Source organism: Hermetia illucens, chromosome 1, assembly GCF_905115235.1.
Source record: "Hermetia illucens chromosome 1, iHerIll2.2.curated.20191125, whole genome shotgun sequence".
Lineage (NCBI taxonomy): Eukaryota > Metazoa > Arthropoda > Insecta > Diptera > Stratiomyidae > Hermetia > Hermetia illucens.
Window position 1 is genome coordinate 180,262,519 of NC_051849.1, and position 25,909 is coordinate 180,288,427.

The 25,909-nt window shown below is 40.9% G+C and overlaps 1 protein-coding gene across 2 annotated transcripts; it reads right to left on the bottom strand.

Moving 5' to 3' along the window:
- Positions 1-488: 488 nt before the first annotated feature.
- Positions 489-23,956, bottom strand: LOC119652032 (cullin-3). Of its 2 annotated transcripts, none has more exons than XM_038055973.1 (12): positions 23,062-23,956; positions 21,740-22,010; positions 13,109-13,492; positions 12,698-12,961; positions 7,508-8,002; positions 6,416-6,586; positions 2,629-2,799; positions 2,452-2,566; positions 2,249-2,388; positions 1,964-2,181; positions 1,755-1,893; positions 489-1,634 (listed from the first exon to the last, which is right to left on the bottom strand). In XM_038055973.1, the coding sequence occupies exons 2-12, from the start codon at positions 21,800-21,802 to the stop codon at positions 1,482-1,484; spliced, it is 2,313 nt and encodes a 770-aa protein (XP_037911901.1). In that variant the 5' UTR covers positions 21,803-22,010; positions 23,062-23,956; the 3' UTR covers positions 489-1,481. The 2 variants fall into 2 exon arrangements, with proteins under 2 accessions (XP_037911901.1, XP_037911896.1); XM_038055968.1 differs by lacking the exon at positions 23,062-23,956 and adding an exon at positions 22,707-23,014 and having other exon boundaries at positions 1,482-1,634.
- Between the last annotated feature and the right edge of the window lie 1,953 nt (positions 23,957-25,909).

Consider the following 25,909-nt stretch of genomic DNA (forward strand, 5'->3'; position numbering starts at 1 on the left):
CGCAATATTTTTCCTTTCCGACAACACTAGCAATACCTACTTTACAAACAAAATGTTCATTCGTCCATTCTGCGAAGTATGTAGTGTTCCACACTTTGCTTTCCTCACATGGCCTTCATGTCGCGTTTCTTTGTGGCCTGTTCTACTAGCCTTGTAATCTTAAAACCCCGTTCCGTACCGCCAAATCAACGCTACCAAAAACAACTTTTCGGTGCCGAGGAAAGTACCGCTGAACTAGGAGTCAAGTGAAGAGTGTCGTCGGGGACGATGGTCGTGAGAAGAATATAGGGAGAATTCAAAGCATTTGATCCAATATAACTGATCTAGAATGCAGCTTTATACTTGGACGAATTTTGTTAGAACAGTGGTCATACTTGAAAATTTGCCAATAATGAAAATTTCCGATATTTCTTCTCAATTAAATTAAAATATATTTCTCCTTTAAGTCTACGAAAAAAATTATATATTAAAAAACGCAATATTAAATATAATGTTAATTTTTTAAAATATATATTTTATGTTTAATTATAATAATCATCATCATTCTTATTCCTTTAATACACTAAAACATTTTCTTATTTCTCTCCATTTATTTATAAATTTCTCATTCTCGAAATGTTGTTAATATTCCATCAAATCACCATTTTACCGTTGTTTCTTTGTGTCACTATTTCATCAAGATTTATCGTTAAATATTTCAGATTTTTTATTGTTTTTCAATTATCATACATGTATGCATATCTCATATTCTTTTCCGTGTTTCGTCCTACGCTTAGTACTCATTGACATTCGCAAATAATTAAAAACGAATAGAAAAAGAAAGTGAAAAAAATATTGAAATCGACTATGAAACAGAGAGGAAAAAAATACAAAGAAAAGAAGAAAAGGAAAAACCTCGGGGAGGGTTGACAAATAGGAAATGAGTGTAAAGAGTATTTTGAACCGCAGTTGCCTTAAAAAGTAGAGTAAAATTGTCTTCTTTCAACTAAATTTTCGCTTTATTTGCAATTTATCTGTTGATCCGTTTTCTGTAGTGTCGTCTTTATGACATTGTTCTCTTTCCCTTTTTTGTTTTTTTTTATTGTAGTGGTTGCTAGTTGATTGGTGTTTTATCTGATGGAAAAAAAGTTTTTTTTTATAATTTCTATCTGATTATCCGTTCTTGTAAGTAAGTGGGGTACGATCCGTTCCCATTCCTTGCTAGTTCCACTACTTCTATTGAGTTGTTCCCATTTCCGATTGCAACTCGATTATTAGCTAGTGAGATTCGACCAATCTTCGTCTAATGGAGGCGACAGTATTCCGATTGTTAGAATACAGTTTGATGGTTGCGGTAGTGGTGGTGATTAGCGAATGATGCGACGAGAAGAGGCGGCATCGACGTCTTGCATGGTTGAATTAAACAGATTTTTATCTTCCCTTTTTCGTTCTTGTGTCTATGTTCTCTCTCGCTCTCTGAGTCTTTGCTTGGATGAAATTTATTAAGCCAAATATACATAAACTTTTCGATCTTCGGGTGTTCTCGCCAGATATTCCCTTTCAATAAGGCCTTCTATTCGTTTCTTAATGAAAACGGGTGATGGTAAGAATCGTGATTTCAATTGTGACGTTACGTCCGATACAAGCAGATTATGCTGGAAATTTAAAAGAAATTGTAAAAGGATTAAATAAGATCAAAAACAGGAACAGAAAACGCGTAACTGATTCATATTCGAAACAAAATGCGAACCGTCGCATATTCAATGTGCACTCACCGTCATTCGTTTGCGGGACTTCATTATCCTAACAATAGCAGCTTCAATTTCATGCTTACGATCTTCGTCAACTTTGCCTCGAGTTTCTCTTCGTTCAGGCTCTGACTCACCTTTGGCTGCCACTGTTTGAATTTTAACTCTGAAAAATTTATTGGAAATTGGATCATTTCTTCAACTATTTACTATCAATTTAAGAAGTCGCTTCTTACCTATGAAACTTAGATACAAATGCATCGTTCACGTGAAACTCGTTCGTAGGTTCAATGTCTTTTGTTTTTGGATTGCGCACCAGAAGCCTCTGTGCTGGCTTGCCCATCGATAACGACTGTAAGGCTCGAATTAACTCTTTTTCGGGAATATCAGTTTCTTGTTGAATCTCCTCATATGTTAATCGATCACGATTATTGAATAGCATTAGGATACACATCTGAAATTTGAATGTTTAAAGTAGATCGTTTTACTTAGAAATTGAAATAGAGCGAGCTAGCACTGACCTGATACGTCGACACTTGAAGGATGTGCTTTCGAGTGGTTGTGGGAGAAACGATACCGGGTGAACTCGAACTGGGACCATCTTTATCCTTCTCTGTTTCGCCCTTTGTTCCGAAGAACACAGCGTTGATATATACAGTTCCTGAGGTGTGAAAAATGTTATCCATTCATGCCCCTTTCAATTGTATAATATCCAACAACTTACCCATTTGAGGCTGTAGTGTCAGCTGTCTTCCTGAATGTTTATCTAGGTAGAACTTCTTAAATGTTTCAAATGCAGCCCTAGGTGCCATTGGTATATTACAGTTTGGCGTGGCCGACTGTAAAGGTGAACAGAATATTTTATTATCCACAAACCTCTAAACTGAAAATATCTACTTACTTGTGTCGGCCAAAAACCAGTTGTTAATATTCTAACCGTTAATTCTACGCCATATAACGAGATTTTTTGATTATTTACATAATTCTTAAATTCCTCCATTATCGTGTTTGATACTGACATATCCTTGAACATTCCTTCTAGTTTTGAGGTAAATTGACTTCCACACTCAGTCTGAAATTCAAAAAGAAAATTTATAAAACTCTCGATGTTTGCAAATGTATGTCTCTAACGAGGATGGATCCTTAATATCTGCATATACTCGTAGAATTCCTTTGGATCGGTACAATGGTGTATATAATAAATACAATTCGAATGTAGAACCAGATCGACACCAAACAGTTCTGGCTAAAGATCAGGGGATTGAAAAACTTTCAGGAAGAGCCCAGACAACAATCTGTACACAACCTTGCTTCACTCCAAACTCAATGATCCAAATGACATCTACCAATAAGCAGATGACTTTATCATCCTTGCTATGGATACAGGAGATAATCAGGTGGATAGGACTACTACAAAAGCAGGCTGACCTTTTTGTGAACAAATATAACACCCTGAAACTCCCAGTGAACAGAGATAAGTCTAGCGTCATTGTATTTAGGAGAAATAATGACAAACCATATAAACTTTTGGTACACCAGTCCCCCCTAAAACAGGTACCGGAGATAACATTTCTGGGCAGGAAAATTGCGAAATCCCTATTCCTGAAAGATCACATCAATAATACACAATCACAAAGCTGAAACAGGCTAGTAAACTTTGCCACAGGATTCTCCTGGGGATTAAAACCTGAGAGATCCCCCAAAATTCAGAAAAGAGCTATTGGCCTCTAAGGAGCTAATAAGGCTGAAAAGGTTTGCTCCCTCCTCCTATAGTTTGGTTATAGACAATCTCATGGCTAAAAATGGTCTATCGGAAACTTAAAAGAATTTCAAGCAAGCCTTCAATAACTTCAAGATCTATGAGGAAGAAAGAAGCGTGGAAAACCTGCTGGTCTGGAGTGGAACAGGGCAGGGAAAGGAATGGGAACAGAAATTGCTGGAGAGTTAAAATGCAAAATGGAATAACCGAACCCTATATTGAACTGATGCGGCAACATTGGCTGTAGCCTTCAGCTCTACACTGGTTTCTGACCACCCTCGAGTCAAACCTGGCTACAGGATGCAAGTAATGACGGTGCTCTGTGCTGAACTGAATGGAATAAAGATGGCCACGCAAATGGCAAAGGAAAGATCAAACAAGAAAATAGCAATAATCACAGACTCCCAAAAAGCCTGCACTCTTCTGGAGAAGCAAGACATCAGACATCTCATTGTCTGGGAAATAATTAACGCAATAGTGCGAATTCTAACTTCGAGAAGATAAAAGTACTGTGGAGCGTGCAATTCAATAATAGCGAAAATAAAGCGAATTTTGTTAAGTCAATCATAATTTTGCATATTTTTTACTAAATTGAAACCTAGAGGAGGAGGAAGGAGGGATTGTGTATTCAAAGTATGACCTAGTCATCAAGTCGAAACCAAAATCATTTAAAATACATTGAAAAATGTCGGGGACAACTGGCTGTAATCAAGCAGAGCTTAGTCACTTCACTTCACGGTGCTGCTCTGCTGGGAGTTATGGTACGGCGGACTTCCTAACCCCCATTGTCGTGAGAATCAGATGAACGACAATTTAAAAAGGAAACAAAAATCAAAAAAGCGGAACTGCTTCACACCGCACACAAACTGGTCCATCAGGCGGAGGCACTTCTCCGTAATGCTGAGAACCAGCCAACTACACCCAAAAGAAATTGGAAATTAAGCAGTGGAGCTAAACTGAATATTGGGGTACTGCGAAGACAGCACCCAACAAAGGCCATTGCTTTGAAGACAGGGATTGAGATCAGTAAGGAGGCGGGCCTCAGTCGCGTAAGTGCTGGTATCTGTGTTATCTGAAGGAAGGCCTAGAACCAGAAGAGGCTCTTAAGGAAGCTCAGAATAGTCTTCAAAAACATAGTCAAGGAAGAGGGGAGAAGCAACGGAGATCAGCCTGCAAAAGGAGCATGTTCCCAAGAAATCCAGATCTGAGCCTACGGAGGAGGAAATCCCGAGTAGATCAAGGATGAAGATAGGAGCCAGGAGTCTAGCGCGATGACATGCTTTCGAATGGCTATAGTGCCGAAATTATCTCATGAGCATTCGAAGACATTATCGTCATGTAGATTTGCGAGGAATGGATTGCCGAGCTTGTGTTCATCAGCATACGGCTTCGACCAGGTATTATACTAGTAGACTGCGTGACCGAAAGACTCGACCGAATGGCTTAGGATCGTAGTCCTTAAATTGCCAGGCTGGAAATGAGCTGAATTGTTAGCTTATGTTGGGGATCATATACGATGGTGACAGTATACTTGTCTAAGGCTCATTTCTCACGTGCACGGTTCCATTCGATTCAGTTCAATTTCGGTGGCTACCGACAATAGTGAAACGGTTTAGGTTTCAATTCTGTGTCCATTCGACGCCTAACTGAAACCGTATAGAACCGAATGTTCCCACAGGAATAGGTTTTATCCAGTTTCAATGCGGTTCGAAATCGTGTGCAGGGAACAAAAAAAAAAACAAGGCTTTGACACACGCACATTTCAGTTTAAATTTTGACTTTACAGTGAGTGGATTTTAATGATGAGTTGTTAAGTTTTATTTGAGTGAAATGAGCAGTTTACCGTTTCAGTTTTTTTGTGACCGAAAACAAACTAAATCGAATGGAATCGTATATGTGTGAAACGAGCTGGATGCCGAAGTGATTGAGACAGAGAAGCTTCTGCAACTCTTAATTACTCTCTACACGCGATTATGGAGAGTATTTAGAAACAAATTGGAGGGCAAAGCAAATTCCTCTTCTTTTAGGAGAATGAAGAAGAAAACCCTGCATACGTGTTCTGGGACAGAGTCTGCCACTTGTGCAAAGAAGATGAGACACCTAGGAGTTAATATACGATGACAGATTGGAATACTTGAAAGTTGGGAAGTCGATTATAGGCTTAATCAGCATGTTATAGTTAATAGGTATACTATAATGTGTAAAGTGACACAATAGTTATTCTAGGGCACAGCGCAACTTCCCCTGATAGCATTACTAGATGTGAGTGAACCAACAATGCGTTAAATGCGTGATTGTGTCTGTCGCTGAAACGATGACTGAAACGCAACCATAACTACATAAGTATTAATAAGGCTCCCCTCCGGGATTCATCAACAAACAGTATTGTCACTAATGGTCTATGATAAACTCGAGAGAGACAAGCAAATTTCATTCACAGCCAATACAGCACGGTGTTGGAAAACAGATGCTGGAGTCATTGACTTGCATTATTTTGACTAGGCTTGTCAAACCGGGACCGTGAATTCCCGTCGAGTTGTTAATTATGAACACCCTACATCAGAAAGATTCGACTGAAATGTTCAAGTATGGTCCCAGGATGACGATTTAACTTCGTGGAGATATACTATGACGCTTCCGCCGGATCCGTCGGCGTCGGTGTACAACTACTACTGGGACCGAAAGTGTTAATTGATAAACCAGGCACTGGAAAAGCATCAACAATGTAACTTCGGAGCAAAATTTCATCAATGCATAAATTCACCGAAGCGGCTCCAGGTATTTTCAGTATTTCCAAATGTCGAATAAGAACGCAAGAATAAATGGGAACTTCCAAAAAAGTTATAAGAATCCAATATTATATGTAATCTTATAGAAAAAAGACCTAATTCAACCAATATATATATAGAAAACTAAACCTTATATTTACCTTCAGTTTCGAAATCATGTTCTTTTCAAAATCATCTGAGACTGATTTGTTGAGCAACAAACGTTTTGCTAAGTGTGTCTTATAGTAACGCTCAAAAACGTCCTTCTCTAGCAAGTAACGGAACAGAACCATTGTTTTATCTAGAACTGTTTCGATTTCTTGCTCCGTCATCTGTAAATTAAAGAAAAAAATGCCAAATGAGACAAATGTTCAATTGTAAATTGTCATTAAATTGAAAATATAGGAACACTTCAGAAACTCTGCAATAAATTATGCTGCAAAATTATGAAGCAAATAAATAAGAGCTAAAGACAACAAGAACTCCTTTTAACTTTAAATTGAATAAATCGCAAATACCAAATTTCTTGAAGAGTGTTCACTAAAATCTTCAAAATCGTGCATAGACCACTGAAAAGTTAGATTAGATTAACTATTTTTATCACCTGAAATCTAAGCACTGTTTTCCAATGAACTCGTGAAAAAACGCTTTAGCTAAGTCAAAATAAAGAAATGATGACCCAAATATACTTTTTTGCAAAAACAAAGATTGTTTATCTAGGAGAATAAATGGGCTCGGGAAATTAAAGGAAGTTAGGGGAGTAAAATTAAGGTAGCTTGCTAAGAAATATCAAAACTAATAGCGGCTCCTGATGAAGATGTGGAATCTTAGTAAAAGCAAGTCTGAAGAAAAATTTTCTTAAAAGATCACCGAAAGGAAAGAAGGAAGCGTCTTAGACTAGCAGATTTCAAGCCCTGTCAATCAAACTTGCATTTGGTCCCCCAAAAAATCACTCTTTCAGGCTTAGGTTTACAAACATTTAAACTGTTAATTGGACAAAAGATGTGTTTGGCAGTCAAAGACACATATTTGAGGAAAACTGGATTGGTTCACACGTGAAAGAAGCTCTCCAAATGATCCAGTATGCTGCGAGTGACATATACGTACACCAGAAGACTAAAAAAATAGCTGAATAATCCAGACTCGTCAAATTGTTTATTAATTTAGAATTATATGACCAAAGTTTGGAAAACAGTGCTTAACAAAATTTTAAGTTACACACAGATAAACACCCTTACAGTTATTGTACTTACCCCCTTTCCACCTTTCTTAAGTTTATCATCAATAAACAGCGACAAGTATTCCGGCGATTTGCTGTTCAAATTCAAGAAATATTCAAAATCTGATGATATCATATTCTTGAATATTTTATCATTATTGAATGAATGATGTAGGAAATGATCGAAACGATCTTTCAGATCTAATAAATTCTGTACGAAGGTAATTGGATTAGTTCCATTCTCTTCCTCCTTTACAAGCAGTTTGCCCTGTTCACGTAAATACGCCGAGACAGCTTCCGCAATTGTCCTTAAACCTTCCTCTTTTAGTCGCGAGAACAATTTATACATACATGCCAAATCTTCTGTTTTTGAATTCTTTATCATGTACACTACACCGGAATTTTCCATTTCTACAACAGTTCGCATGTGTTTTTTAATTAGTTCATCTTCTACAACTTTTACAATACGCGGTTCGGTGTCTTTATCTAAATAGAGAGCGGCACGTGCGGATTCTTCGTTAATGCGTGCCTGAAAGAGTTTTAGAGAAAAAAAGCAAGAATTAGATTTTATATTAAAAAATTGAAATAAAAAAAAAATTAGCATAAAGGCTAATAAATTGTGCTCCAGCAATGACAAGTAAATAATGCACTGCAGCGATAAAGTGTCAATTTCGAATGCTAAAATCTTTCTTATGGAGAGACTCAACTATTTGCATCACCTAATACCAGATCATGTTATACCCTACGCAATAGATTTCAAAAACTCCCATGCAAACGACGATTTTTCTCGGCTGCAGTAACATCCTAAATATGATCTTCCAAATTCATTATCCCGAAGTTTAGCAGTACATTATGAAACGAACTGTTTTTATACAGCTTATTATCAAACTATACAACATCTTACGTTTCCAAGGGCCTAAAACTGATCAACCAAAGAAGCAAACTTACGAGGATCCGAAAAGAAAGAGAAAACAAGTGGATGATATTACAGCGAGCCTACCAACGGCAAAAGTACTTACTAAGTATCTTCCAGCAAAACATCGTCCGTAAAAATTTCAACTAAGGCCTCTAGGAAAGTCGCCTTCTTTCAGCCGATAACCAACCAGTACGTAATATATGCATATATTATGTGAGAATATCCACTTTATAACCAACGTTGTTGCAAAATTTTGTGGTGCTAGAGTGAACTTAAGGGAGATTTTTCATCCGACTACTAAAAATTATTAACTTCATTTGAACAGATATCCGTATGAAGGGTATTTCGCTTAGGCACCATATAGTGGCAGGTTCTTGATTTTTTTCTTGATTTCTCGGTTGGGTAGCTCCTGAGAATGGGTCTGTTAACTCACTTTCGAGCCCCCGCACTCCCTCCCTTTCCTACAAATATCGAAAACTAAGACCTGCTTCGGAAAGTACTGACCGAGACCTTTTATTTGATACCTCACTTGACTATATTTGGTGGAAAAAAATGCAGAAAAGGAGGGTGGCTTCTCAGATAAGTAGTTTGGATTCCGAAAGACAAGACCTACTGTCAATGAGAACAGTATGGTGACGAAAATTGCTGAGGAAGCAGCAGGGGCCAATAAATCTTGCGCGATAAATGGGCATCGGTACTAAAGCTAGAAGCAAATAGAAAGAAAATCGCAACCCCGTATCGATTGAGTGCATTGCGAACACCGTGCGCTTGCCGTACAACATTAGATGAAACAGCGTATGTGACAGCGGACATGGTCCCCATCGATATCTTGAGAACGAGGGTCGACGCCTCTATGACCCCATCATATGCAATCAGCCAGTCTTGCACCTATTGTCGGCAATTAGCACGAAGTGAAGCTATTTTGGAGTGGCAAAAAAGATGGGATGATTCAACTAAAGGACGCTGGACTAATAGGATTATTCAGATGAATCAAAGTGAATCAAACGAAGGCACGGTGAAGTTAGCTACGACCTGACGCAATTCCTATTGCCCATCATGCGAGATGATTCCCGAGGTTTGCCGTACATATGAGCGAAGGCGAAGAGAATATCGTGGATGGAATGTTGGCCTCTGAGAAAACTTGGATGGTGGTGGAAAAATTAATGAAAGCGATCCACAATCACGATGGCAAAAAAGACATTTAATAAACAAAGTTGGCAAGATATATCACTGGAGGATGTTATTTGGGACAAAACTAAAAGCAATGCATTTGCAAGCCCTAAACAAATAAAACATGAAGATTCTATACCGTATGAATAAAGCCTAAGAGTGGTGGATCGAACAGTTACTGTTACATATGTAGCTACTTTACACCTAGTCGTCTGCCGTCCTTAGGTAGGTAGGTGTATAGTTAGCAATAAAGTGGTCATCTTTTCTTGAAATCTGACATATCCAATGCCATTTCCACCTTTTAATCAACACTTCTACCAGCACCTAGCTCCTACCACCACGAAATTTTTCGGGAATTGAAATGTTTTCCGGCCAAACTACCCCAATGACACGACGGAAGCAGGTGTTAGTGAAAGCTCTAAGCCGACACTTTTCATGTGCTACTTCCATTAAACAACACAACATTGGCGCTGAACAGTCTCAACTCGTTGGTGTTCAGATAGCTGCGTTTCCAGATTTTGGACGAAATAGCAAAAGCGAACTTAGCGCTGTCAATACGCCAAGCAATATCAACTTCGACACCGTCGTTGACAGTAACATCTATACTTTCATATAAAAATTATTCGACCCGTCGAGATTCTGTCCACTAAAGCCAATAGTAGACTGGGGATTAGTTTTGTTGGTATTTATCTTCAGTCCAACCCTTCTTACCTCCTTTTCCAAATAACTGATTACAACCAAGAAGGGAATAGGATCTTCATAGGATTAATTTAACATAAACTGAGAGAGAAGGAAATCGCCAGCACTTGCGACGCATCCACATATTTGTGAGCACTCTGTCTCGTTTGTGCACTAGCATCGGTTGCACGTGGATGTTTTTTATTAAAATGTGTGATTGGTCTAGTGAGGATGTACTAAACTTCCTGGAATGTGTGCGTGCGAGATGAAGGAGCGATGTGAAATGGAATTTGTGAACGAAACTTGCCGACAAACGTTCATTCTATATTACAGTTACAAGCAAGTTGCAGCTGGCACGGTTGTGGAGATTTAGAGTTTGCGGCTGATGGCAAACATGTGGAGCCGGCTTAACACTAACCACAGACGTGCAACCTAGTCGTCAAGCTGGGGCTAGTGTAACTTGCAAACGATTACGATGTTTGATATGAAAAATCAAGATAAACATTTGTGAAAGATTAGAGTTTCCAGCAAGCGGCAAACGTGTGGAGCCGGCTTAAGAAGAGTGAACTGAATTCCCCCCCTTACACACGTTCTATAAGGAAAGAAATGGAATGAGTAGAAATCCAATATATTAACTTGTCTTGGTCAGAGACTTTTGAAAATTTACACCTCCGCTAAAAGCAAGAAACAAAGCACGGACATGCAGGCAAATGCACAGACGGAATTCTCGCGAAAATAAATCCGATATTGCAATATATACTTTAATATTCTAATACATGCTTTCGGGGAAGTATTCAAGTGAAGCCGTGTTTTTTTTTATAAATGCAACCATACAAAAGAGTGAAGAGCCCACCCAGTTCGTAAAGCCATATTATACTGTCTGAAGCAATTGTAGACTAGGTCCGGTTTGGTTTGTTTGAGGTTAATTGACTGAGGGAAAGGAGGAGCAAACTTAGCAAATTTCCACAAAAGTTGATTATTATGATGAAAGAACTTCTAACGACTGGCGCAGAAGCATTATATACCCTTTGGTATAAACTCTGCTGTGACAATTGCAGAAAGACTTCATTGTTGTCTTCATCATACAAAATCTTGCCGAAAATCAATGACTCCTTATACTACGGAAAATATTATTAATGAATACCATGATGGCTTCAGAACTGGGCAGTCTACAACTAATCACATGCTCTCAGTGAAAATTTGCCTACTATATAAAATAATGTTCAGTTTTAAAATCGCTCCGAATCTCACTTTAGTATCCAAGGAGAGTTCACTCAGGGCCAAGGTTATACACAGGAGGTGAAACTGCCTAGGCGCAAGCCTTGAATTTTTACACGACAAAAAAAATGGTGTTCAATTGGTAAGTTCTATGAAAGGACGTCACACAATACATTCCTAGATGCACAGAACGCAATGTGATCTTGACACGTCCTCAAACTAAGTTTCACTTTCTGTATATTATCTTGTGTTCGACAAATTGACCATTGACAGTTTGCTGCGGTTATGATACGGACGCCGAAACTTATTGAACAAGAGCTCGGGGCCAATATTAGAGGCCATTTCAATGACGAGCTTTTAAGTATATAATGATATTGATGGAACTTCAATAGAAAACCAGAATCAATTTGCTTCCCCATACCGTCGTTGTGTTATTTAAATTTACTTTCATATCGTTCTTATCTGTCACTCAGTAGTTCTCTCAATGAGGCTGTGGGGCACATCCTACACTCTTCTTTCTGATTATTGCGTTTGCTCCTCATTTCATATCCAACAAGACTATGCTTCAGTTTCATTATCACCACACTTGATTATGTGCAAATGACTAGCGCAGAGCAAAACATAAATACACATGAGCCAACCGGGACATAAATTTGAGAGGCTTGCGTTCGACATTTAGACCATGGCAGCACCAAGATTAGTCGGTGCCAACATTTTTTAAGTTGACTGAACATTACTCATAAAAAAAGTTATAAAGTGTTTTGTTGAAAAGCCAAATAATGATGAACAGTACAAACAAGAACTTCACATTCGCGATTACTGAAATGCTACCAGTTGATATTTTTTGTCTTATAAAATTCGTTGTTCACATGATAGTAAAATAGTCCCAAGAAGTGATAACGAAACGAATCAGCGTGTGGCGGGAGTGCTGATAATTCCAATAAAAGGAGCATAAAAACTAAGTTTACGAATCTAACCATAGATAATGGATTAGATAATAATGGATAATGGAGATAATTTTATTCAGATACTGCCAAAATATTAACCGCTTGGTACATGACAATATATCTTTTCTTTAGATTGTCTGGCGCCTCAAAACGAATCAGGAAAATCGTTTTGAAAGCAAAAGAAACATAAGTTTCATATAGATAAAGAAATCAATAAAATAGCTCCAGACAAATAGATCAAAATATCACTAAGGCTACAATTATAAACAAAACAATGAATTTGTGGCATACTTACTTCAACTTTCTTAATATAAACACTTGCATTATTTTCAGCTAAAAACTTTTGCGATTCTATTATATAAAATGATGCCGATTGCGCTAGGAACGGCCTTTCAAAATCTTCTTCATAGACAGTTCGTGTGTTAATACCAAGGCTCATAAGCATTTGACACGCATTTTTAATTGCTAAGTGGTTTATGACTTCTCCATTGCGTTCAGCCATAACCATACTCAGTAAAGTTTCGCGTAAATGTTCTTGGATTTGACGATGCCTTACAATCTGAAAAATAGAGAAATGAAAACTTTATATAATTTGCAGTAATTGATTCATTTTGTTTCAACCCTCAATCTTGCAATGATATGTGGGGAGTTCGAAAATGTATTTATATTTGATTAATGCTAAGTGCTAATTTCCAACAATACTTACATGATCTCTAAAAAGTATTAAGCCAAGATCGTAGACGTTTTGTACATCGTGCTGTTGCACATATACTCTATCCATGTACATCAAAATATCTCGAATCATAACCATCGATGTCTGATGATCGCTCCAGACTTGGTTAAGTTTCGGCAGGAAGTTATTATGCAGACTGTCCAACACATCAGGGCAAACTGTGTTCACCAGATGATTGGTCACCACCTCACGCAATCCAGTGTACAATCGGTTGCCGTGCTTATGCAAAACCATTGTGTATGCATTCCGATATAGTTCTTCAAATGACAGTCCTGAATTATTCTTCTTCTGAATCTCCTGGATGGCATTTTTCAAGCTTGCCCATATTGTTTCCACATACTTCTCATCCATAGAGGTCTGAAAAAATATAAAAAAGAATATTTTAATAAATGACAATTTAAATTTAACGCATTTGATGTATTTTGTATTAAATATTTGAGTTGAATAGGGGTTCGAATGATAAGAAAATTAGAACCATCGAACGCACTAACGTCAAACTTTTCAAAACTTGATCAGTTTTTTCCCCGTCAATATCTGCATTCAGTAACGTGGTCACATGAACTTGTGTATGACAAACCACTCGAATTGTTACCGACTTTCAAGCGAAGTCCTTAACGAGAAATACAACCTAATATTCATTGTTAAAATCCCAGAAAATAAAAAAGCACTATCAGCAAAACTAACGTAACCATCCCCTCAGTTTACCATTATTTCCGGGTTCTCCAAATACTTGTCTAGCCATAGAGGATACTTCTCATAAATTTCCTTCATTTGATTTCTTATAGCTTCAGATTGTGCTGCATTCTCATTGTTGCTGCTATGGCTAAGTGCCTCCGTCTGACCGCGTCTCAATACCGAAGCAGTTTTATTTACAATATTTCCCGCATTTCGAACTGGAACAGGCTTGGGCATGGCAAAACCCGAAGTTTACAGTGGTCAACGAGAATAAAACCACCTGTAACTTTCCCCTTGACCCAAGCTCCTCCGTACCCTTCAGTGGTGAATGTTCCGGTGCGCAGATAATACTTTAAACAACTTTTTTTGTTGATTCAGGTTTCTGTACAACCGTTGTTTCAAAAACGTTTTCGTTCCTTATTTCGATTATTCAATTATTGTTTTTTCGCTATTTGTTATGATCGTTTGGCGACTTCAATCGTGACAGAATTTTCCTCGTGCGAAAAAAGGCTCGATGTTCTGCTGTCGACCACATTAAATTACACAATTTTTTGTCAGGACCAAATTCATAGTCAGAACTTGACCGTGCGACGGTTTTTCGAAATCTAATTGAATAACTTTTGATGGTGAAACAAAAAAGAAAAAGTTTCGGAAAATAAAACGTCAACGGATGTCACTTATAATTTGTATTTATTTCTGTCCGGAAAAATAAATTTACACTTGATATGCATACTACAATTAAAAGCTTTGTCGAATGACGAAGTGTTTAAATATTTTATGGCATGGTTTCATGGTAGGCAGTTTTTTTCAGAACAAGTTTTGAATTGAATTTGACACTGAATCGGGATCAATTTTGAAAAGACCAAATTGAGAGTTGAGCAGAAATTCCCATGTCATTAAGACGCATAAATATAGTAAAGATCGTGTTACCAAATGAGTAGGATTAGAACGAAGGAATGTTGCGCGGCTCCCATCACTACCTTGTTATCCGGGTTGAAAAATAAAGCAGGGTCGTTGGGAGCTTCATATTGAATACGCTGTACCGTGCAAAAACATCAGAATACATGACGATACACAGAAAACCGAGCTTCAAGAAAAAATTTGCGGTGGGCTTTCCAATCAGCGTAGAATTGGCGACCGGCAATGTGTTCAGTAGTTATGACACAATATTCTTAACCGACAAATCAAAGATGGGGTTACGGGGCCGGAGTGGGAGCATTCACGCAGTGTAGTCGGGTCCTACGGTCTTCCACGATACGCCACGATATAACAAGCGGAAGCACTGGCAATACTGGAGGTTTACTAATGGCTAGGTCTGATCCAAGCCCTAAAAGAAATAAAGCCATTCTAACCGATAGACATGCCGCCACTAAGGCTTTGTACTCGCTAACGAGCCGTCTGGGCCGCACGCACAAAATCGCCCACTTTTGGAATCCTATAATTGTTGTAGTTTTAAAGAGGAGCAAAAGATGCTCAGGCACTTTTTTCCCAAAGTAGCATCAAAACGCCGGACCACAGGGCCAAATTGTCTCCTCAGAACGGCCACTTATACTTACGTACCTACTCATTCATTATTTAAGAAATCGAAATGGTAAAATTAATAACTTCCACAATCGCCCAACAGATTAGTCAGATCTCCTCCGAAAGCCTGCGTATTTCATTCATTTTACTTTCTACAAAGGCGCCATATGATGTCATCTTGAAATGAAGAGGAAACTGGGACGAATCAGAACGTGTCAGGATATACTGACGTCTTCTACACCAATGGCTCAAAAAAAGAAAATGGTTCTGGAGCAGAAGTCTACCTCTCCAATAACAACGAGAAGTGGGCTTTTCCTTTTCATTGTGGTGTAAAGGGAAATGAAATCTCGGATGCCTTAGCAAAAGGGGCTTCAACTGGGGTGTCAGTAGCATTGACTGATGCTGCTATCAAAAACTGGGAACAGGCTTCCCATAATGACAGGTTGCGAAGCCTTAATGCTGCCTGACACACCAAACTTTCCTGTCAGAACCAAACAAACATTCTGTAAAGTTTGTCCTGTCGAAAAGCAGAAAGACTTGCAAAAGTATTGTGAGCATTCTGGGTAGCTATAATTTACTAACTGGGAATAAGAATTATCCAAGATGATGTGTCCATCCTGTAATAAGAAAGCGGAATCCACGGAATATTTCCTAGCGAGTGCCCCGCCTATGGACGCATCAGACATCAGATTTTTGATGCTGATGTGCTCCAACTGCAGGGGTAGCATCACATCCAGTAACGGAAATCCTGGGATACACAAACGAATTCGGGATATACCGTTAGACGGGGGAATCGAGTACAATGGACCACTAAAGTCTTAGTGCTCAAAGGCTCTGCCTCCTCATCCTTCCCTCACACAGACAGGCGCTGGGGATATACCGTTAGACGGGGGAATCGAGCACAATGGACCACTAAAGGCTTAGTGCTCAAAGGCTCTGCCTCCTCATCCTTCCCTCAAACACAGACAGGCGCCAACTTCAGCTCATACGAAATTTGGCATTATTGCAGCAAATGATAACACATACTTTAGTAGATAGAAAGGAGAAAAATACATTGATAACTCTATCACCTTCTAAAAACTTAATTGATTGGTCGATGGTCAAAAGATCGTTTTGGTATGTCGGATAGAGGAACGATAGTTTCTCAAATTTATTCCCCAGTTTTAAGCTACACGCCGTTTCCTCCGGAAACAGGTGCTCCTAAGCTTCATTTTCTTATCCAACCTTGTGGAAATTCTATGGTCCTTTGGTAGTATACCTTAAAGTTTGACGTTTCTTGAGTTCGTCGTTGTTGAAGTCTCAATCTCGTTCTGCTTGGCCTCCGTACGGCCGTCCGCGAGGATGTTGCTACCAACTCCGCTGAGCTGGGGTACGGGGAAAAACTACCACTCCCCAGTGAGCTGATCTTCGACAGGAGAGACCGTATTCTTGCGCTCACTACGAGACCGTTCTCAAATTGAAGCCGCTTCCGCCATTTCGGCACACGCAGTCAGCGATTCACAAACCTAGGAACCTCGAAGTTTGCACCCACTTTCTGGCGAGGACTGACGCCAACCAGAAGTCGCTACAGACACCATACGAGGACCACTATAAGCGAGCGTGAATACCACACATTCGATCTGGACGTCATTAGCAAGTCCAAGACGATCTACTTGAACAGGCGAAAGCCTTTCTTTCAGGAGGCAAACGGCTCTGGAAGGAAAGGAGGGCATCACATTCGTTTTGGCTAAAGCCGAGTAGTTTCGCCGCGGGTTCTCTCACCGAAACCCCTTGGGCCCTCCCCCCCAAGGCGGGTTTATTCTCTAATTTTCGATTTGTGCAGTTAGGTAACGCAGTGCATTAAATTAGAAACGTCGGTTCTTTCTAGTCAGAGAAAAGAAAATTGAATGACTTCCAAAGGTAAATCGCCTTTCAAAGCATCTATTTATTTGCTCTCTTATCATGGCAAGGTTGTCACTTTTAATTTAAGCTAAATCGAATGACATTCCCAGAAGATAAATAAAGATAGGATAAAGAATCCTCAATATGAATTTAGCTGATTTCTCACATTACAAAGGGCAAGTTATGAGCATCTAAAGGTAGGCAGTGGTAATCAGAAAACCCGATGAGTAATCACTGTTAAACTGCCAAACTCTCGAAAAAACTGATATTTTAGACTTCTTATAACTAACAATTTCCTCTACTTAGTAGATTGCTGTCAAATTGGTTGACGCTGCGAATGTTAAAATGCAGCGTACTCCCTATTTTTTACCTCAATGCCGCTCTTAGTGATACTATTCTTCATCCTCATAATTATACCACTAACGCTGTGTACCGTTTACATATTAAATGGGCACAGGCTAAGGTTCGCAAAATCGTAATCGACGATTAGAACCACAATTATGATAAGATGTGCGATTATCATTGGAAGTTGATTACGTGATAAACACAATCCTAGGCGATAAATATAATTGAAATCACGTAATCAAATCTAAGAACCCAGAAAAGGGTACAATTAGGCAGAAGTAGGCACTGCTTTAGTGGAACGGTTCAAATTGCATAACCCACAAAAGGCGTCTATAGACAATCTTAGGAAGACGTATGACGGCTGCAATAAGACTACCCGCAGCGGCAGAACATTAGAAAAGTTTGTATTTGTTGAGACATCTGTCCTCTTAGAGAGCAGATATCTGTGAGAAGAGGCTTCAATGTCTAACGTATGGCCATGAAGACTTATCGATCATACGGAAGATGTGGGGGAAAAGCTCGCATGTTCAGAGAGGCTGACACGGGACCCCAAGTGCATGAATAGCAAGTAGACTGCCGGGAGTGCAGATTTTCTGGACTTAAAATGACGTTAGCTGCAGGATGAAAAATAATTATAATTATATTGGCCAACATTCGTTATTCCTTTGCTAGCTCCCCGGCCTTGGATCAAAGAAACACATCAAATGGTTGGCGGCCGTTATGCCCAAAAACTAAGTAGCCGTCAGGAAGGTCTACGAAAGCATTTTTTATAGAGTTATTCGAGAGATGTTTGGTGGGGGAGATCTTTCATGGTACAAATTCATGTCTTTTGGACATTAAGAAAATGCTAGAACGCTTCCCTTTATCCGGAGCCAAGAGCACCATCACGATATCGAGCATGCGGGCAGTTCAGTTGTGGTATTCGCCCACTCATCTTCTTTATAACCACCCTGGTACGCTGTTCCCCAGAGGTGTGACTCTTCCCTGCTTAAACCTACCTCAAAGGTCCGCGTATACATACTCCCTACTAATCTTCCTGTAGATCGTCGGCACATCCTTCTAGCTCGAAAACATGCAGCCCGCAACTCCGCGATCTATTCATTTCATAAATAATTTAACCGCCTTTTTCCGAGCACTCGGCGCTTCGGCATAGTAGCGTCATCATTTGTTCTTTCTTTTCCGAAGTTGCACTACCGCGATGACTTCCCAACAGCATCTCTATGGATGCATCCTCTTCAGACTTTTTCACGGAACAACCCTGATTTCCAGCTCCGAGGGAACGTAAATCGCCGCATGGCCCATATTTGATCTGGAAGAGAATAGCCTGGTGGTCGCTATCAATATAATGCTCATTGACAAACCAAACCATTCTCCTCGCCAATGTGGTATTCACATATGTCAGGTCAGCTACTGAATCCGACCCTGTCCCATGAAAGGTGGATACATTTCTCGTATTTGCAAGCAACAAGTGTAGCTTCGTAAAGGACTGAAGCAGGATACGGCCCCTGATATTCGTAGTTCGACTGCCCCAATTCACAGCGCACGCGTTGAAATCACCCGATAGGATCTTGGAGTTTCGGCTTCTCGCATCCGAGACCAGCATACCTAGCATTCCCTCGAATTCTGCATAGCAACTCTACATGTCAGCTATTTTAGCCCTGATGAATCCAATGAAAACTCCATCACTTCTTGGATGGCTTCATTTCCACACGATCATATTGCCGCCTCGCCAGTTACATCTATAGCCCAGGCACGACTCTTACTATTGCGATAAGGCTCCCTGATTATGCTTCGATTCTATTCTCATAGATGGACTGCAAGAGTAGGTCTTGCGCAGTGATTGAGGTTGATGTATATAATCTCATTTTTTTACTGCCTCCAAGGCTCTCCTAAACACTGGGCATCTGATCCTGCCTGCGACATGTCCGACGACGGCCTTTTACCTCTTGCAAGGCTCAGCCTTGCCCTCCCTGAACATATCGCTTCCCCCCCCCCACATTTTCTGAATTTTTTTAACTGTCACAGACACCGGTGCGTTTCCCTGCTATGTGGCCAAGGCATCTAAAGCAGCACTTGATGTTATCTGCTCCCTGAGTCGGAAAACGACCCAACCTACGAAGACCTGTATAGCTTTTTATGCCTGCAAGAGGATCTTTGAAAGTAACTGAGGTCTACGGTATAGGATGATTCTCTAGATGTGCACAGCCGTGGTTCTCCCCACCTTAACGTACAATACAATAGAGTGAAATTTATTAGGATTCAAAGGACCGCGTGTGCAGTTGCCACCCAAGCTCTGCAATCCAGCGCGGCAAATACTTTCAGTTTACTTCTGTATCTCCCCTCCCTAGACCTTCACATTAAGTACGCTGCAGCCTGGAGTACTGTCAGACTACGTGAGTTCGGATGCTGGGCATCGAAGCCGTACGGTCATAGTAACATCCTAGACAAAGTACCTCAGGAGCTCTAGGAATTTCCCACGGACTACGCAACACGCAAGCCGAACTTCACGATGAACGGCGGCGTGTTGCAAGATTATAACATACTATTCTTGACCGACGGATCAATGATGGTCTGAGGAATCGGTGCGGAAGTTTTCTCAGACACACTCGAATCGCACCGACGTCCGGTATGTGCCAGTGTATGCCCAGCGGAAGTACTGGTGACACTAGAAGCCTGATAATGACTGGAGAATGATCCGAGCTCTACGAGTAATATTGGCTTTCTGACCGACAAACAAACGACCATCAACGCCTTGTACTCAACTGCGAAAAGTGAACCAGTGCAGGAACGCACTGAACAGTATGGACTGCACGCTCAAGGTCACCCTCCGATTATAGGAATATAGAAGGGAATGAGCGGACAGACCGACTGACCATTGCAGTCCCCACGGAGGCACAGTCGCTGTCCCACCAAAAACAGTTAAATCTAGTCACCCTACTTAGTAGCCCCGGACCTCAAATGGTCAAGGCGCCTCGATACGGAAACTACTTTCCTACCCATACTACAGAAGGATCTAGGAATGTTTATGTGTCGGGTAATATCGAATTCGGTGCTTCTATTACAGTTATAAATTTCTCCGGAAGGGCTCCCCTGAGTAGATCCAGATAAACACCCTGAGCACGCTGTTGAATCGGGAATCTGCATTCCGTACACTGCTCCACAATAACCCGGACGGTGTTAACCTGACAGACATAGAAGGAAAACGGAAACTAGCCTACCCTTCATTGCATTTTGGTGGTGTTCCGTGATCAGTTCCAGAATAATTTTGACTATTTTCTTTGCGACAATAAAAAAAACGCAAGTACATTTCCAACTATTGCATTCAAGACAGGTTTCTTTCTCTGAGACCTTTCTTCCATCCAAGAGAAAATATTTTCCACCGCATAGCAAGCAGTTTTGACCGCAAATCTTTCCCACTCCACAGAGGTAGAAGCAAATAGACCTTTACCAAAGTCATATAATAACACTATCGAAAGATACAAGCATTGGTTCGCTGGAATCAATGAAACGCTGCCTACCTGAGAAATAGTGGGAATCGCCCATCCTTCACTTCACTATTTTCTAAGAATTGCCAACATTATTTTATAGAAAATTAAATCACTTAAAATAATGAAAAGAAATTGATGAATTTGTCGAGTAGACAAATTCCAAAAATCTCCCATTTCAAAAAAGCAAATGTGGTCTTCCAAATAAAACCAGCAACGGAATCATTGTCCGCACCCGAGAATATTCATATAATCCCAACGTTAATCTATCACCGACCAAACCATAATATCTTTTTTCAGGTAAAACTCACTGAGCCTAATTACCTATAATTCATAGTCTTCTCTAGGTAAGCCAGCTAACAACTAAGGGGCTAGGAAGGTAAACACGGACAATGATTGACCTCCTACAAGGTAAGCACCACTTGTGATTAATGCTAAGCCATCAGGCCAACCCTCTCGAGGCCGTAGATCAAACAATTTAAATGGAACCCAATAGGGAATAAAAGGATTGACAAAAGGAATATCTTATATTGAAACAAACCGAGATTCATGTGGGATATTTGCTGGGGTTGACTCAGTAACTGAAACAATTGATTTATTTTCTAATAAATGAAGTGATGACCTTGTTCATGTCGACAAGAAGCGGACCACAGACAAGGACTAAAGTGCAAAAAAATATAAACAATTGAAAACTTACCGGAAATGCGCGGATACGCATCTTTCCTTCCTTTTTGGGTGCCGGGCAGCGTAAGTTCATCATTTATCTCCTGATTTCGACTCTATCAAAATACTTTTGCACGAATGCGCCTCCCACTCTCGTCAAGGAAACGTTCCTTTCCTTCAGTTGACGGGTATGCCGGTATGCGCACCTCAAATTAGCTCGCGTTCCTCACCAGATTTCTCAAAATTACTCAACACGTTCGATTTATGACGCAGACCAAAAAATGTGCCATGAATCCAGTTGGTATCTGCAATGCAAAAAGGCTACGTTAGTCACTGGATCGAGAGATGAGGCAGATTGTTGGGAATTCTAGAGGCGACTCGGGACAAATCTAAGTTTAGTTCGATAGCCGCCGGCCCAAATGGTTTTTTGTTTACATCGACGAAAAGCGATCTCGATTGAATAATTTCGTGAAAAGTTGTCAGCTGAAAGTGACATAATCTCGAGGGAGGGAAACTCACGAAACGACTCAATGATCCGTCAGCAAGTGTCCATTCCCTATTGACAGCGCATCACACTTGAGACATGTGAAAGACGCCCCCGAGGGGGAGACAGATAAGATAATCCAACACTTGATATACACATCCCAAGACACAGGCCGGGCGGGCAGGTGCAGGCCGAAATCTTTCGCAACTCATCACGGGACAAAGTGCGGCCGTCATGGACAGACCTCCGCAGTTGCTCGCCCGAACGGTCGGACCAAGCTTTGTGTCCACTGAACCGTGGGAACAAGCGAAATGTCTTCGAACTGAAGTTCCAAAAATACGCGAATTGCGTACACACAAAAAGATGCGAGTGCGGCAATTAATCAGCTTCGTCCGCGAAAGTGATCATGCAAATCGCTCGGATGAATGTCCTCGGCCGGCGTAATTGGTGCCGTGACTGGCGTTTTGGCGCATCTTTGTTGCCGTCACAAACTTTCATTGAATTTCAGCAAACTCACAACAAATCCCCAAAACGAACTGTCAAAGCGGACGGCGGCCATGAACTCCTGTGACATCATTTGACGGAGCTCGGCTGCGGCTTGGACCCAGCCAGCGCCGATGTCGCCACTGTCACGTTGTCTGGATCCCGTTCTCTAGCACTATCCCCACGAGCCTACGCCAAAGGGCCTTAGTGGTGCCCATCAGGTGGGCTTGCGGAGAAGTAGCTCTTATCCCACGCGCGGAGCAAGACGGGACGCCGCTGATGATCGGTCCCACGTCAGAAGAAGCGAGACACCGAGGCCCGACCCGTGCGGGGCAGGCCAGTGAAGGGAAGCGGCGGCTGTCAAATTTGTCTGCCAGTTCTCCACTTACCTAAATGGTCGCATAATTTGTCGTCGATTCTCACGGATTTGCTGCGCGGCCGCTCACCACGGGCCGTGGGTGAAAACGCGAACGATGCACTTTCACCGCGGATGCTCCGACACGGCACGGCTTCTGGAGTGCTGCCGCCCGGGACCCCAAGAGCTGGTTTGGACTCGGATTCGCACGGCGACGGGTGTCCCGCTCCACGGGAAACTGAAAAGTCACGGACGAGCTCCGCTCGCGTCTGGTCCGGCAAATGCGATTTCACTGCACCCCGTGAGTACCCCAGCTGTCGGCCGGCCGTCTGGACTCCACACGCGATATTTTGCACGACAAAAAAACAATCCGCGGCTGCACGGAGGCTCCACTCTCACCGATCGAAACGTCCACTCCCGTGTCCCCCGCGCGCACACACCAACCTTTATTTGCACGAATATGCAACGTACTCACGCACGAAATTTGGAAACGGCACACAAACCTTGAGCGAAACTTCAGGAGTTTTCCACTAGCGACAGGAACTTATGCGAAACCCAGCGACATTTTACACCCACCGGGGACAAACTAGCCGAATTTTTCACAATATCCGACATAAATAACAAAAAAATCAAGGGAGGAAGTGTGTGCCCCACAGTTGCCAGAATAAGAACTAACACAATCGAATGAATGGGTGCACGCACTACGTAACGATAGAATGACGGTAGGAAATATTAACCCATACATGTTGCAAAATTTCCCAGTGTGAAGTTTGTCGCGTTTTGTGTCTGGTGAAAGGTGAAATTTTGTGGATAATTACGTACCACAAAATGTGGGATGTAAGATGAAATTTTATAATTGAATCAATGAATGAATTTAGTTCGCAATGCTTTGATTTGGCGTATAGAAATCGTTGTGCGGAATTATTAAAAAATGTGAGGTGAAAATAGCAATATTCAGTACTGAATAAAAATATTACTCTCGCATTTTTCTTATAATTTTTAATGTTTCTAACTAAAATATAAATATGTAATTACGCATGTATATTTGTATTGAAATATCCTCAAATATTTGACAATATAAAATCTATACTGAAGACTGCCTAACTTGCGGAGGATTTTCGTTACCTTACAGCAGAAATAAAAGTAGGAATCAGCGAATTGTTACGCCAAGACTTGTCTCTATGTCCAGCAATTGAAATTCCACTAGTTTTCTCAATAATTAATCGATTGGCGGGAAGAAAAAAATCTTCTAACGTCAACCAGATCCCGATAAAAATAGGTAGCCTCCAGTGTCACACCCCTAAGGTAAAAATATCTGCTTGCGTAGACACTTATTCACAGCCAAATTGCCAGCGGACCCCATCTGGAACTCGATGGTCGCCACAACTGTGAGCGATAAAAGGTTGAGCTTGGAAGGGTTTTGAATGAAGTGCTCTAACACATTTCAAGGCCGTGATCCAATATGAATTGTTGCGCCAACGATTATTATTATTATTATTGTTGGAAGGGTCTTACCTTGGCCCTTTCCCCCCAGCTGCCCGGCTGATATAGTCAAAACAGGCCCGTTCACCACCTTCGTTAGCTTCCTAGAAGAAGTCGAACTTACAATCTCCCGGTCCAATAATCAAAATCTTCGGGCCGCGACGGCATCTCTAACTTTGTCCTGCGGAAGTGTGCGCCTACCATCAGTGAACGTCCCGCCATTCTCTTCAATAACTGCCTGAACAACGGACACTTTCCGGTATCATGGTAATCAGCCCTCCTTATACCTATCTCTAAGAAGCGGTGCTCGGGCGATCTTAAAGATATGAGGCCTATCTCTCTTCTTTCCAATATTGGAAAAATCTTCGAACGTATCCTACTAAGTCACCTCACTACTCCCCTATCATTCCACTTAATCAATTCGGCTTCGAAAGCCTGACATCCACCGAGCAGGCAATCTTGTATCTGTAAGACCATATCCTCAATCGCCTAGAAAATAGGTATTGCACCGTAGCCTGTGTCTTAGACCCCGAAAAGGCATTTGATTCAGTTTTTAAAGAGGGCTTGCTCTACCAACGAATTCAGTACAATTGCCCCCTCCTCTTATTCAGAATCCTAGGAGAATTCATCTCCAACAGAACTTGCCACGTGCGCTTCGATGGACTTCGCTCCATCGACTTACTGGTAAACTCAGGAGTCCCTCAGGGATCTATTCCAGGCCTCAAACATCTTCCTCCACGATATTCCCCTCCTTCCTGTAAACGTATCCCCCACGCCAATGACAACTCAGGCAGTGCGAGTGGTTTCAGACCCTCACTAGCCTTTCTCTCTCTCAAACTCCTAACCAATAGGGTCATCGCTTAATTCAACCGGTGGGCCCTCACCGTTAATTTCCTTAAGTCTCAGGTTATTTGCTTCAGAGACCCCAGCGGAAAGTGCCACTGGCGCACAGTGCCAGAAAGTAAAAACCTGCATTTACGCATTGTCAACCACACACTCAAGCCGAAACCAATTATTAAGGGGGTCATCCCGTGTGTCGGATTTGAGGAATCGTTTTTTGGCATCAATTGTATCTAGATATAGTGTAGAATTTATGAGCAAAGTGATTTTTTGATTTTCGGAGTCGTTCGGAAATTACAGTGCCAGGTTTATGACGATCGTTGTAATAAAGTGCGTATTTATCGGTCCGTATGACGTTCGAATGACTTTGCTAAAATCATAACACTTGAAGCCAAGGCTACTGGTGTTTCTTCAAGAAACCTAAGGTTTATAGACTAGGTATAGCAAATTAATGGGATTGTTAAGATTTTATGGTTGAAAATCGCATTCTACTTTTTAAATGCGTTTTTCTCAAAACTGCATGTTGAAATCTGCTGCCACCATAGACCAAAACCTATCCA